This window comes from Trachurus trachurus (assembly GCF_905171665.1).
Source record: "Trachurus trachurus genome assembly, chromosome: 16".
NCBI classification, from domain to species: Eukaryota; Metazoa; Chordata; class Actinopteri; order Carangiformes; family Carangidae; genus Trachurus; species Trachurus trachurus.
The window spans coordinates 25,817,523-25,830,981 of record NC_139902.1 but is presented as its reverse complement, the minus strand read 5'-3'; the positions used below and the strand labels follow the sequence as shown (position 1 = coordinate 25,830,981).

Genomic DNA, 13,459 nt, shown 5'->3' with positions numbered 1-13,459 from the left:
AGAGTCACACTGGTGGAGCGATACAGTGATATACCATGATGGACGAACAATGACACAGTCTGAAAAATGATGCTCACTTCACCCTAATTTCCTGTCTGCCAAGATAGGTTGCAGAATAATTAATTATGAGAGAGACATTTAGATCATTACGTCTTGTAATATAGTCAATTGTGAAAGTAAAAATGTTTTTTAGATTATAACCCATCAGGTCTTTCCTGTAAATTAAACTAAATAATGCTTTATTTAATGATTTGTATCTAATATGTGTCTGTGTGAACATACATGTGTAGCCTACATTATATGGAAGTCCAAGTCATCTAAGTGCAGGTTGTGTAAAGATCGAGCAGGTGATCAGCAGGAGGACAATGTATACACGAAGCATTTAAAGACCTTCAATCCAAACAAACTGAGGTGCTTCGTTGTGTTTGTACTAAAAGAAAAACAGGCAGCAGTTTCTGAACAAGTGGAGGAAGAGAAGAGGTGGATGAAGTGTGTCCATTGTAACAGTTTCACTGTTTGTTGTTTTTGCTATTTTAATGCCCTAGTTTTTGGCCAGCTCTTTAACACCTGAACACAACTTTGAGACAAATCCCAGAACGTGTGCGTGAGAAGCTTGAATGGCTTGAGGAGCCCAGTGTAGGACCATGTGCGTAATACAGGATAGCATTAGGCCTAGAAATAGTTATTTTTCAGTCCTATTTTTTGCTAAAATAACACTTTTCTCGTGAAGAGATTACATGCCAGACTCAGCAGTAGCCTGCGTGCTGCAGACTGACTGATTGCAGCCGTGTGTGTGTGTGTGGGTCCTGATAACATCCCCGGCAGACTGGCCTCTCTCCAGCCATGGGCAAACTCACCCTGCCGTTTGATGTCGAGGGTTGGCTCCAGGCAGACCAAGCATTGTGTCCTAAAACAATGAACCCCAGACCCACTGAACTATAAACATGTCCCTTTGGGGGCGTTTTCCTAAGATTCTGTACAGGAGACACCCAAAGTCAGGAAACCTGACCCAGCTTTTCCAAATTTAGTAACTCTAAAGTCGCAAAATGCTGCTGACTTGGCATCCAAGATTGTCTGTGTCCTTCTCTAATAAGGTAATAATGTCCTTGGAATGTCGACTGAGGCTGAAGTCGGGGGTGGAGGTCTGCGATTCAGGATATTTGTTGAATTCCATATCAAAAATGAAAAAAACAAAAACAATTCCCTCCCCTAAATTAACTTTTGTTAAATTGACTCTGACATTGAAATATCTGCCCCCCTTCCACGAAATAAAGTCATTATTCATGGGTGTTGCTGTGCTGGGCTCTGCACGGTTGCATAACAGCAGCACAATCCAGATATAGTTGCTGAAGTGTTGTTGAGACCCCCCCCCCCTCCCTTTTATGTAAAGGCATGTGTCCTATACGTTGGCATTAAAGCAACTGGGAAATGTCGTACAAGGATCATAACAAATACGAATTACTTTATTAATCCTCAAAGGGAAATTTATTTGTCTGTCACCTCATCTACCATTTGCAGACCAATTAAAAAGCCTGATGGCTGTAGGTACAAAGATCTTCTATATCTCTCTGTCATAATGTAATTTTTGTTCATTTTTTTCAATCCATTTAATGAAATCACAATTGTATAACAGCAGTACAATCCAGATATAGTTGCTGGAGTGTTGTTGAGACCCCCCCCCCCCTTTATGTAAAGGCATGTGTCCTATACGTTGGTATTAAAGCATCTGGGAAATGTCATACATGGACCATACATGTCATCATACATTTTTCTAAATATATATCTATCCATGATATGTAATTTCTAATTTTCAAATTTTTGATTGATTCAGTTTATTAAATGTTCTTTGTAAAGCTGATGTTATGGAGAAAAAAAACATATCACAACTATTTGTTTACTTTTCTTTCCTGTTTTTTTATTTATTTATTTTTAGGTCTTTTGTGTGTGTAAATGTGGTTGTTACCCTTTGGTTTCTGACAAATAAAGTTTGTATTATATTCTTTCTTTTTTTTCTTTTCTTTTTTTTTGCCATTATTACAGTATGAGTCATTTTGTCATCCTGGTATTTTGTGCATATGACATCCACTCAGTCAATCTCTGTGTGTCCTAGAGAGGAGAGATCCCTCCCTTTGTCGCTCGTCCTGACCTTTACTCTATTTTAAAAAGAGAGATGGTGGTGTGTGTTGTTGTGACTGGTGGTGGTGGTGGTGATACAGTAGCTACATAAACGTGACATGTGGCTGCCTGCTGCTTGCTGCTGCCTGTTGCCGCCGCAGTGCGCTGCAGTACCACCTCTCCACCAGCGGGTGTCGCTGCTGAGTTCCGCCCCCGCAGTGAGTGAGTGAGAGGCCTTCCGGTTCCTCTCTGGTAGTCAGATCAGCTGACTCTGATGCTGCTGTCAGGAGACCTCACGATTCACTGTATTGTATGATTGTATGGTACAACTATGAACATTACCAAGCCATAGAAAACACCACAGACAGATTTATTTTAACTGGCAACGACCGCATTTTTAATACACAGGTGAGTGAAACTGTTAAAAACAATCACAACAACCACCCGTGTTGATGATGATGTTGAGAGCAAAAGCTAAGTGGCTAACGGTAGCTAATCCCTGCTTTGGATATGTTTTGACCTTAACCATCTTCTTCTTTTTTTTGGCTGCTTCCTTTAGATAATACCGTGTCGGTTATTTATTATTTATGGCTTTATGTAGCTGTGAGAATATAAATACGAGGGCTGGGAAATATTATTGTCAGTTTACAATGGATTTGAAACCTTTAAATGAGCTCCTGTTGCTGTTGTAGCATTATTAGCTTGCTCAGTGGTAAACAGTATCAATGTATATAATAACAGCGGGATGTAAACACACTATACTTTACCTGTATTGTAGCCAAAAGCAGATATATTGATGAATAGACAGACTCATTGGAGATGGTGGAACAAAACCTGCTTTTTTTATTAGCTGAATACTAATAATAATGACACAGACAAGTCACATTGGCCTGATATTTCTATATTTATATATTTCTCCTCTCAGTTTTCTCTAGCTGCACCGGTTGCTGTAACCATGACAGAGTTTTGGCTGATCTCTGCGCCTGGAGAGAAGACCTGCCAGCAAACATGGGACAAGATGATGGCAGCCACCACACGGACCAACAACCTCTCCGCCAACCACAAGTTCAGCATACCAGACCTCAAGGTGAGAGTTGCATTTTATTTCCTTGTTTGTTGTTGTGTTTCATGCGTTTCCCCACACATGGACAACCACAACTTTGCAATAATATAGAATCTAAAGACTTTACATCGTTGTCATGATTTTCTTTCTTGCTAATCTCATGATTTATTCAGTTTCTTTGTAGAAATAAGTTGGATAATGGTTTTTGCGAATGTAGGCTGATATCAAAATGACTCACCTTATATATCCACTGTCAAGAATAAGCAGAGTCTGTGTATGGGAAGACTCCTTTATACACATCCGTTGCCTGCATGGTGAAGCGCTGGTTAGGTGAAGTTTTCATCCACAGAGATCCACGGTTCAGCTCGTCTGGACCCTCTCTGTGCTGAAGGTGAAGTAACCTCTCTGACCTCGCTGCCACATGGGGCTGCAGCGTTCTCCTGGAACCGTTAGCCACGCATGAGCGGGTCCGGACAAAGAGGCGCCGCTCTAAGCACATAGGGCCCCACTGGACGTGACTGTAGGCTGATTGAACCCCAGATTCTGTCACTGTTTAAACACAACCCCGCTGACCCAGATGTCAGGACTGATGATGAGTCAAAAGTCATAATGTGCTGATTTTTCTTTTTTATCTCTGTGTGTCCAAAAACCAGGTGGGAACACTAGATGTCTTGGTTGGACTATCGGATGAACTGGCCAAGTTAGACTCCTTTGTCGAAGGGTATGCTACCTGAAGTTGTCTGTATCTGTATCTGTTTCTTTTACATTTCCTTTCATTTCATTTAGTATTCACTCCAATCCTAGAATTGGAAAGGAGCAGGATGAAGAAAACTTATAGTACCTGCTCCTTTCTTAAAACAAAAGAAAACTTAGATCAGATGAAATGCCAGTTTACAGCCAACAATATACAAAGAAAAATAACAAATAAAATCCACAACCATACCTTCCATCACAACAGGTTTTTAATATAAATTCCCCACCTTTTTATATACCCTATTAAACTGAAAAACATTTGGGCTGTTAACGAATTCCAATAAATGGCATTAAAACAACCTCCCTTAACCTGTGCAGCACTGCAGACTCTTTGATGTAGTGGCTTTACCGCTGCCTAATCCCCTCCTTTACTTTGTAACAATGAGGAATTTCACAGGGCCCTGAGACTAGCAGGCCTTTGCTGTCTAAACTTAGCAATTTACAGTTGGGTGACACACCAGCAGCTCTTTCTTTAGTCATGTTTATACCTGATGACTTATGTGCCGCGAGTATGTTTGACTGTAATTTATAGTCTTTTGAAAAAAAATATGACATCCAAAACTCACACGCAGTCACTACTGCCTGAGGCCTGCTTCGCTTCCTCTGTGGATATTTCCAAGACTGTGTGAGAAAGACCAACTTTGCAACACGGCTTCACTTGTTTGACCAGAGTCTGGCGTTAATCTAGTTCCTTTTTGAAGTTTCCATCTCAGCATATGTGGAAAAAAACACTGAACTGGTGAATCCTTCAAAGTCTATTAATATGTTTTATTTGTTTTTTATTTGAGCTTCATTTTTCATTATATGAACAATTACATAATCATCTATTTAATCATATTATATTGGATTTTATTCAATTATATATATTTTTTAATAGAATTAGACTGTAAATGTTTTGGTGGTTTCATGTTACTTTTACCTCTCTCACCTGTAGACTCAGCTCTTCTTTGATGTCCAGCTAAACTGTGTGGTTTTCATTTTATAAATTACCCTGTCGGGAAAATTGCCCTAGCAGGAACATGTGGACCTTTTTGATGTGTGTGTGTATGTTTGTGCTAAATGTGGAGGATGAGTTCATGGTGGTCATGTCAGCATGTGCGGGGTGAATGTGTGGTTTACTCTGGCTTTGTGCACGCAGTTTGTGTTGGCACAGTGTGTTTTGATGTCTCCTGGCTCTTCACAGTGTGGTGAAGAAGGTAGCCCAGTACATGGCCGACGTGCTGGAGGACAGTCGAGACAAAGTACAGGAGAACCTGCTGGCCAATGGAGGTACAGTGACGCTCACAGCACAGTGTCTACTAGTGATTATTTTACTGCCAAAAAACATAGATTTCCAAGTGGGAAGTCATAATATTTAGATAAAATATATTTCACATGGAATTTTCTATACAACAGTGGGCAAACACTTACAATCTTGTTTGAAGGAAGAGTCAAGTAATTTAAAGGCTTTTAATCATGCAAGTGTTATGGTTTTGTTTGCCCATCTCTGAGGTTTCTGCCTCAGGAATCAACAAATCGTAAGAGTCTATTATTTGGCACATTTAAGTCCTTGTGAGGACTGTTAATCAGTGGAAAAATACAAAGAATCAAGAAAAATGTCAATTTTATTAAGTGTTCTCAACCATACAGGCCACATTTCACTGACCTTTATTGCATTGCAGCAATGGAAATTTATGTGACAAATATATCAAAACCTTTCTAAACTAAAGAACCGCATATGTATGATTATGTGTTTCTGTGGAGGAAAATGAACATTGTAAAACAGCTTTACCTATGTTTTAGCTTTCTATAATGTCACAAAAGACAGATAATAACAAGACAAGTCCTTTTTTCTCTCTTTTTCAGTTGATCTTGTCACCTACATCACAAGATTTCAGTGGGACATGGCAAAATATCCCATCAAACAGTCACTTAAAAACATCTCTGAAATCATCTCAAAGGTGGGTCTGTCTATTTGATTATAAAATATGTAGGTTTTTTTTAAATTATCAATAATAACATGCTAATCTTAGTAGTTCAGCTGTAAATCATTTCAGCCGTGGCTCCTAATCTTTTACAGCAAGTAACCCAGATCGACAATGACCTGAAGACAAGAGCGTCGGCCTACAACAACCTGAAGGGAAACCTGCAGAACTTAGAGAGGAAGAATGCGTAAGTGATCCAGCGACTCTGAAATGCATTAAAAAGTGTGATGTAGTCACAACAAAGACCAGAGTAGTGAGGAAAAGAGGTCATGCAGTCAGGCAGCTTTAAAATATTAGACTTCTTCTGCAACTGAACTGTCTTACTATGATATTCAGTCAAAAACCACTTTGATCCGATTTGATTTGACTCCTGGCTGTATCGATTTATTCCTTTATCTGGATTTCAGTTCACTCAGTGTGTCAGAGGAAGAGCTGCACATGTTTTATGACCATGGACTCATAGGTTACTGCCAGTCTACAATGCTTGGTCAACATCAGGCTCTTTCACTTTGGTATATCCATGTTGTTGTAACACTGCTTGGTGCCACTAGGGGGAGCCTGCTGACGAGGAGCCTGGCGGACATTGTCAAGAAGGAAGACTTTGTGCTGGACTCAGAGTACCTCATCACTCTGCTGGTCGTGGTACCAAAGTGAGTGTAACTGCACTGGACAATGAAGAAGAAAAAAAGCACATCACTGAATAGTATTAGAGACAGATTTATTAATTCCTCTGGTTTGTTGTTTCAGGACTGGGTACACTGACTGGCAGAAAGCGTACGAAACACTCGCTGAGATGGTGGTGCCTCGATCCACAAAGTGAGTGATGTCATCAATCATATCAAACAAAATACAACATGAGAGTTTCATATTTTATATTTTTGTGCACTTTCTCAGACATGATTTTGATTTTATCTGTATTTTTCTTCATTTCTTGTCCTACATTTTTAAACACAGTATTATAGAGTTGTTGTTGTTGACCACTATCACTGCAGCAGTTAAACAGGTGCCTTTCTTCTTTTTTTCAGTCTGCTATTTGAAGACAACGACAGTGGCCTGTTTAGTGTCACTTTATTTAGGAAAGCCATTGATGACTTCAAACACAAAGCCAGAGAGAACAAGTAAGAGCCAATATACATTGTTTACCATCACACAACAGTGTGAATCCCTTAAACAGGGTGTGTGAAAACAGTCGAAAAAGAAAACCAGTTTGATGTCCGATTTGTTTTAACTATAGGTAAAACTGTTAGTTTCACACAGCTGATACTCTTCATACGTTTTGATATGTAAAGAATGTGAGACATTATCTTTATACTCTAACCTTGACTTTTATATCTTTCCTCTTCTCTCCATCTTATTTCTAGATTCACAGTCAGAGACTTCCAGTACAATGAAGAGGAAATGAAGGCAGACAAAGAGGAGATGACACGACTCTCCACTGATAAGAAGAAGCAGTTTGTAAGTGAAACTGATTCCATCGAGTTTATTTTAAAGTTGGTTGTTACTTTTTCAAAGTAGTTTTTCTTCTGCAATGTGCGTCAGCATATTCACAAACACTAATATCTCTTATTATATTGCATTTATATTTCCTAGAAGTGAATTTCAAATACTGTTACACACGTTTGAACTCGACTTCTGTCTGGATGAGTTTTTCCCACTCGGCTCTGTGTGTGTGTGTGTGAGAAAACTGGAGTGTTTGTGTTTTATCAGAAAAGAACCAGTTGGAGCCAGCAGCAGTCAGAAAACGCTGACCACACACAAATGTCCCCTACTTAGCAGTGGTGTTACAGAAAGTGGGCATGTTTCGAAGAGAAAGGGAGATAAAAGTATTAGTAAAAAAAAGAATTCTAGTTTAGAAAATAATGATGATCCAAATCAGAGTTAGAGTTACTATTAAAATAACAGCATTTCTAAGCCCATGTTTTACATTTCCTCTCTGCAGGGGCCTCTTGTTCGATGGCTAAAAGTGAACTTCAGCGAAGCCTTCATCGCATGGATCCACATTAAAGCTCTGCGGGTGTTTGTGGAGTCTGTTTTAAGGTATTACAGCAGTCATACAGTGCAGTCCTCATAGCACAGTAGATAAAAAGTTGCCCCCTTCATGTTAGTGTCATGGTGTTTCTGTAGATACGGGCTGCCGGTGAACTTTCAGGCCATGCTGCTGCAGCCGACCAAGAAGACCATGAAGAAGCTGAGGGAGGTGCTCAATGATCTGTACAAACATCTGGACAGCAGTGCAGCGGCTATCATCGATGTGAGTACTCTTGATAAAACTGTGTAAAGATCTCTCTCCTGTCCTCACTGCAAGATCACAGCACCAAGAAAAACATGGCACCTCTTGGGAGAAACACTGGCGCTGTGCTCCTAGTATTTAGTATTTAATTCATAACAAAAAAATTATACGGCCTCTGTTGCTTAAAAGAACTACCGTACATCACAAAAATCTATTTTCTTTTCCTCTTATTCACATTATCAAGTGTGCTGCTCATGTTTATATTTTGTACATATTAGTCATTGTCAGTGTGGGACGTGTCAGTGAAGAGTCTCTACTGATGCAATCTCTACTGTCGTTGCCAAAGAACAACAGGTGCCCCCTCTAGTGGACACAGATGGTTACTACAAAGACCACAGTCTATAATAATATATAATAATCTTTGTCTTTATTGAGAATTTCTAGTCTTGTGTTAAAGAGGAACTATGCAGGATTTGTATCTTAAATGTGCTACAGTTTTACCTTAATTAAACAACAGTAATTGCGATGGTTTAATAAATGGCTTAATTTACGAGGGAGAATGAAGGCTCTCTGCCTTCAACGTGCATGTCAGCGCATCTCTTGGCCCAGTGTCCCAGCTCTCGTCTCTGCGGGAACCGTGACAAAAACGCACCCCGTAACACGTAACCTCTTGTTTATGACAGATTAAACTACACAAATATACATGTCGTAACATCGTTTATGATATAACGTTATCTACGGCTCTATTGATTGATTTCTCGCTGGCTTCGTTGTAAACAAATGCACATGGCCGAGACGAGGGTTAGTAAAACAGCGGAAAAGCGACTTACATAGCTCCTCTTTAAATAATGTTCGATAGTGAATGTGTAGAATAAAACACCAGCCTTTTGACAATGTTTGATATATCTTTATAAAACATCTTTCTAAGTAAAGCATTAGAGGCTGGTGTGTGTTCCTCAATGCTTACTTTACTCTGTAGGTGCTACTCTTTTCTATCTGCAGCCATTTTGTCCTGTTCACGCAGGCCCCCTAGTGGTTGGGATGCCGGCGTCCCAAATCAATAATACATGAACGGCGTCCTTAATACAACGAAAAGTATGCATGCTGTAATGAAAACTCCACCACAGACCTTTTAAGGACACCTTCGGCAACATGTAGGAAAAAAAATGAAGTTTCTAGCTGCTACGGTTTTTTCACAGTCACTAAAAATGTCTCAAACAATATCAGACTACGGCAGCCCGCAAGTGACGTCACGTCAACAACGAAGGTGATTTTAACATATATGTACCATCTGTACACCTCTTCTTTCACCACCAAAAAATCATAAACTGTCATATAAACAAAAGCAAAGCACAAAAATGCAGTTTTTACCCCATCAAAGTTTTAAACAAGCCTGCTCACTCAACACAAACAAACCCGGAAGTCATTTTCGAGTGCCGAAAAAGACGGACATTTGTCAGTCACAGACCCACTAAAACACTGAATAAAATTACAAGCTTACCCTCTTTTTCAAGCTGAAGATGTGCTCGACAAAACAGGCATGGGCGATTTAATCCATCGTGACCAGATAATCCATTAATGGTTACGTTTACCCGCAGTGGTAATGCTATGAGCTATTATCCGTCAGACTGCGCACCCGCTTTGCGCATCTCTCGTCGCCTGTCAATCAAAGTCACGGGGGTGAAAACTTTTTGGTCCAATAGCAGAGACTCTAAGGTGTGACCTGATGTATAATGATCCCTGATTGGGCAAAGCTTAAACCTGCACCCAGCTGGTTCCTGTGGTTCCCTCTCCCCCTAGTGTCAACAAGTAAGCAATACAAGTCTCCACAAAAAGTGTGTTTTTACTGCCCCAAGTTTAATTAAAATAATAATAAAAGACAAAATGAACTATTTCAAATGTCCTTGTTAATTTAAGCCATCACTGATGGTTGTGGGATGTTTACTTCTGGAGTTTTAAAGGAAAATAACAATATAATACAGGCGAAAATAGGTAAATTCCTGTTTGGATGGGTTTTGGACACTAAATATTCATCCCCATAAATTAAATTTTCAAATGGCATTTTACTTATGTAACTGGTGTTCCTAAAAGCCATCAAGTATGTGATTGGCCCCAGTAAGTTATCTGTTGGAAAAAAAAAATCTCACTAAAATCTTGCAGTGTGCATTTTAGCCAAATTGGACAATTTTGGACAGTTTTTGCACGCTGTACATCGCCATGGGACACTGTTTGGAAAAACTCTATAGTGCCTCAGTAGTTTTACATATCAACCTAAAATTTGGTACATATGTGGACAGGGAGTGTGTGAACCATATATGTAAAATTCAACCTGTTTTATAATTAGGATTTTGATATATCACCTTTTCACCAAAAATTTCAAACTCGTTTCTTTTTTTCAAAAAAAAATTGTAATTTCAGAAGCCCATTTTTTTATGGAATGACTCAATTCAATATTTTATAGATATAGATGTAAAGGGACAAAGGTTTTCTTTCATTTAAGCCATTAACCATAGTTGTGGGATTAGTACTTCTGTAAATAAAAAGCTTTAATTGCAGTGATACAAAAACAGGCGGAAATTGCCAAAAATGGCCTCTGCATGAAGAGGTTGTTCCTACTATTACTGTACCACAGTGGCCCTTGCAGTTCTAATGAAGGAGATTTAGATTTAAAGGGGAACTGTGCAAGATTTTCACCTTAATTTAACAGCTTCTGAATAATTGTGATAGTTCAATTACTTATTACGGGGAGAATGGAGGCTCTCTGCCTTCCACCTAGTGTCTCCTGGCCGAAAACAAACTTTCAGCGCGTCCCAGATCTTGTCTTGTGTGAAACATGGACTGCTTTACAGCACTACGACATAAACGTGCCCAATAATCCGTAATCTTTTGTTAGCGTTTCCCACCTTGTTGGTAGACATCGCTCCGTGGTTTGCCTTCTGCGCGGCTTCGTTGAAAACAAATGCACATGGCCGGGGGGGAGGGAGGAGGGTTAGCAGATTTGTACTCACTCTGAAACTGTAGGGGGAGCTTTGTAGAGAATAAAAAAGCGACCAAAACAGCAAAAAAGTGACCGGACTTGCATAGTTCCCTTTTAAATAACTGGTTATTTTTTGGGATATTCAAAATACTACTGCATACACACAGTAACATTAACCCTGTCACCCTGTGTTGTCTCTTCATGTCCAGTCGGTGATAGACATCCCGGGCTTGAACCTGAGCCAGCAGGAGTATTATCCCTACGTCTACTACAAGATCGACTGCAACCTGTTGGACTTCAAAGTTTAACACTTTCCCTATTTTGTCTTTATGTTGAGTGTTGATTAAGTTATGTTTTTTCCTGGTACAAGCTTCCCTCTTCTCTTCCTTCTCCTTCCACCGTCTCTGCTGTCTCTCTCCTCACTGTCGCCTCTCCACATCAGCTGCTTCGACGACAACGCTGCATGTTCATTCCTTGTGGTGAAAAGGCTCATCGGCAAGCTTCGACCACTTTTACAACCAAGGGACAAATAAACAAAAAAAAAAAGACTTTTAAATATTGTTTTTGTTTACAGTTTATTTTTCTTCACATGCCACACGAATAGTTGATTTTTTGATGTGAAAATGAATTAAGAAATCAAACTTAAGAGCTTTGGTTGTATTTACTGTGTCATTCCACACGTGGTGGTGTGTGTATTGATTGCTACATCTTCTGTATCGGTGTTCACAGACTTGTGTTTACGTATGGGCAGTTTTATCATGCACCCATGGCAACCAGATCTGTTTGTCTCTGAGCTTGTGGGTTACCCCATGCAGACATTGTGAAACAAAGATGTGATATGAGTGTGTCGTTTCATGTTGTGTATATTTGCTGTCAAAAAGAGATCTATATCTGAGTACTGTGTAAGCCACTGATTGAATAAATATGATTGATGATGGATGAAAAATCACATCTCAACTGTGTGTCAATTTGTGAATGACTATCAAGAAAACTGCACCACTTTCATCCAGTTGGTTCTGAAAGAAATTAACTGAGTTGTTCATGTGAGAAACATTAATGTGGGACACATAGCAGCGTCTGTGTCTCTAGTAAAAAGAGTTTCTCTGTGAAGTTTCAGATTGAATCAGTTGCAGAGCCAAGGGCAATTTCGAGGAAACTTCCTCTTTAAGCAGAAACCATTTGGGATCTATCTACACAGAAGCAAGAAAAATATATTTCAACATAGGAGAGACTGGCTGTGTTTACGAACAGTAGAGGGTGCTGTTGGTGCTCCATTCATGATAGAAGAATAAGGTTTTGTTATTGTGCTCCTGCACAAAAGGAGGATTCACCAATGTAAACATGGGAAGGGACCTACACCTTGCAAACATACACCTGGAAACCTGTTATACAAAGTGTGACATAGAGACCAACTGAGCACTAAATTAGGACCACCAACCTGGATATTTCCAATTTTTCTTTCTACATCCTGTGGCATAAGCTCCACAAAATGTGCAAAACTTTTCCCTTTGAGATTCTGCTTTATGTTGACAAGATTACATCAGATAATTTCTGCAGGCTTAAAGGGACAGTGTGTAATATTTGTCAAGGTTTATTGGCAAAATCTGAATATACTACCAATGAATATATTTGTATGAGTGTATAATCGCTATAAAATAAAATCTGTTTGGTTTTCATAGCCTTATAATTCTTCTTTTTAAGGGTCTTGCTTAGAGAGTGTCGCCATCTTGCGCTGCCATGTTTGTACGTAATGGAAAATCCACGTTTCAGTTTCACCTTCATAGAATTATTTAATGGATAAATAATAAATCGTAATGCTAGATGTCACTATTTTCCCTTCATTTTACACACTAGACCTTTAAACCTAATCCGCTCCAAAAATCTCCCTCTGTATTTTTTTTTCTTTCCAGAATTTGTTGTTTGGAATTTCTTGGTGACCATCCGGCGACATTCCCGCGCTGCGAACAGGAAATGACGCACTTTATTAGAAGGGGGAGGAGCAGTTATGCTGCGTTCGATACAAATCGGAGGTTCCACTTGGCGAAGTCGTAGAAAAAAATCTACCCCGACTTCATCCGCACCCATGCAGAAACACGCCGCCAACTGTAAAATATCAATTAAAATGCATTTAAACGCCAAAAATCGTTTTTTTGTGCCCGTTGTGCCCGCTTTGAAGTCGAAACGCAGAGAGTTTTCAACTGGGAGATTCTGAGTGTAGCGAACGCAGCATAGTCTCCTAGCAACAGGAGCACCACCGTTGAGGCGTTACCGCAGGTCCATGTCGCAGGTAGGTTCATGGCTGTGAAAGACACATGATGGCAAATGTTGGTTCCCTCTCCTCTAAAATGGGATTACAC

The 13,459-nt window shown here is 39.6% G+C and overlaps 1 protein-coding gene across 1 annotated transcript; it reads left to right on the top strand.

Moving 5' to 3' along the window:
- The first annotated feature begins 2,365 nt into the window (after positions 1-2,365).
- Positions 2,366-12,045, top strand: LOC310999899 (V-type proton ATPase subunit C 1-A-like). The gene is made up of 13 exons (XM_083990507.1): positions 2,366-2,523; positions 3,041-3,202; positions 3,832-3,899; positions 5,115-5,200; positions 5,777-5,871; positions 5,991-6,082; positions 6,447-6,545; positions 6,643-6,711; positions 6,921-7,013; positions 7,257-7,350; positions 7,835-7,932; positions 8,020-8,146; positions 11,312-12,045. Exons 1-13 carry the CDS (start codon positions 2,428-2,430, stop codon positions 11,408-11,410), a joined length of 1,278 nt encoding a protein of 425 aa, XP_083846633.1. The 5' UTR covers positions 2,366-2,427; the 3' UTR covers positions 11,411-12,045.
- The last annotated feature ends 1,414 nt before the right edge of the window (positions 12,046-13,459 follow it).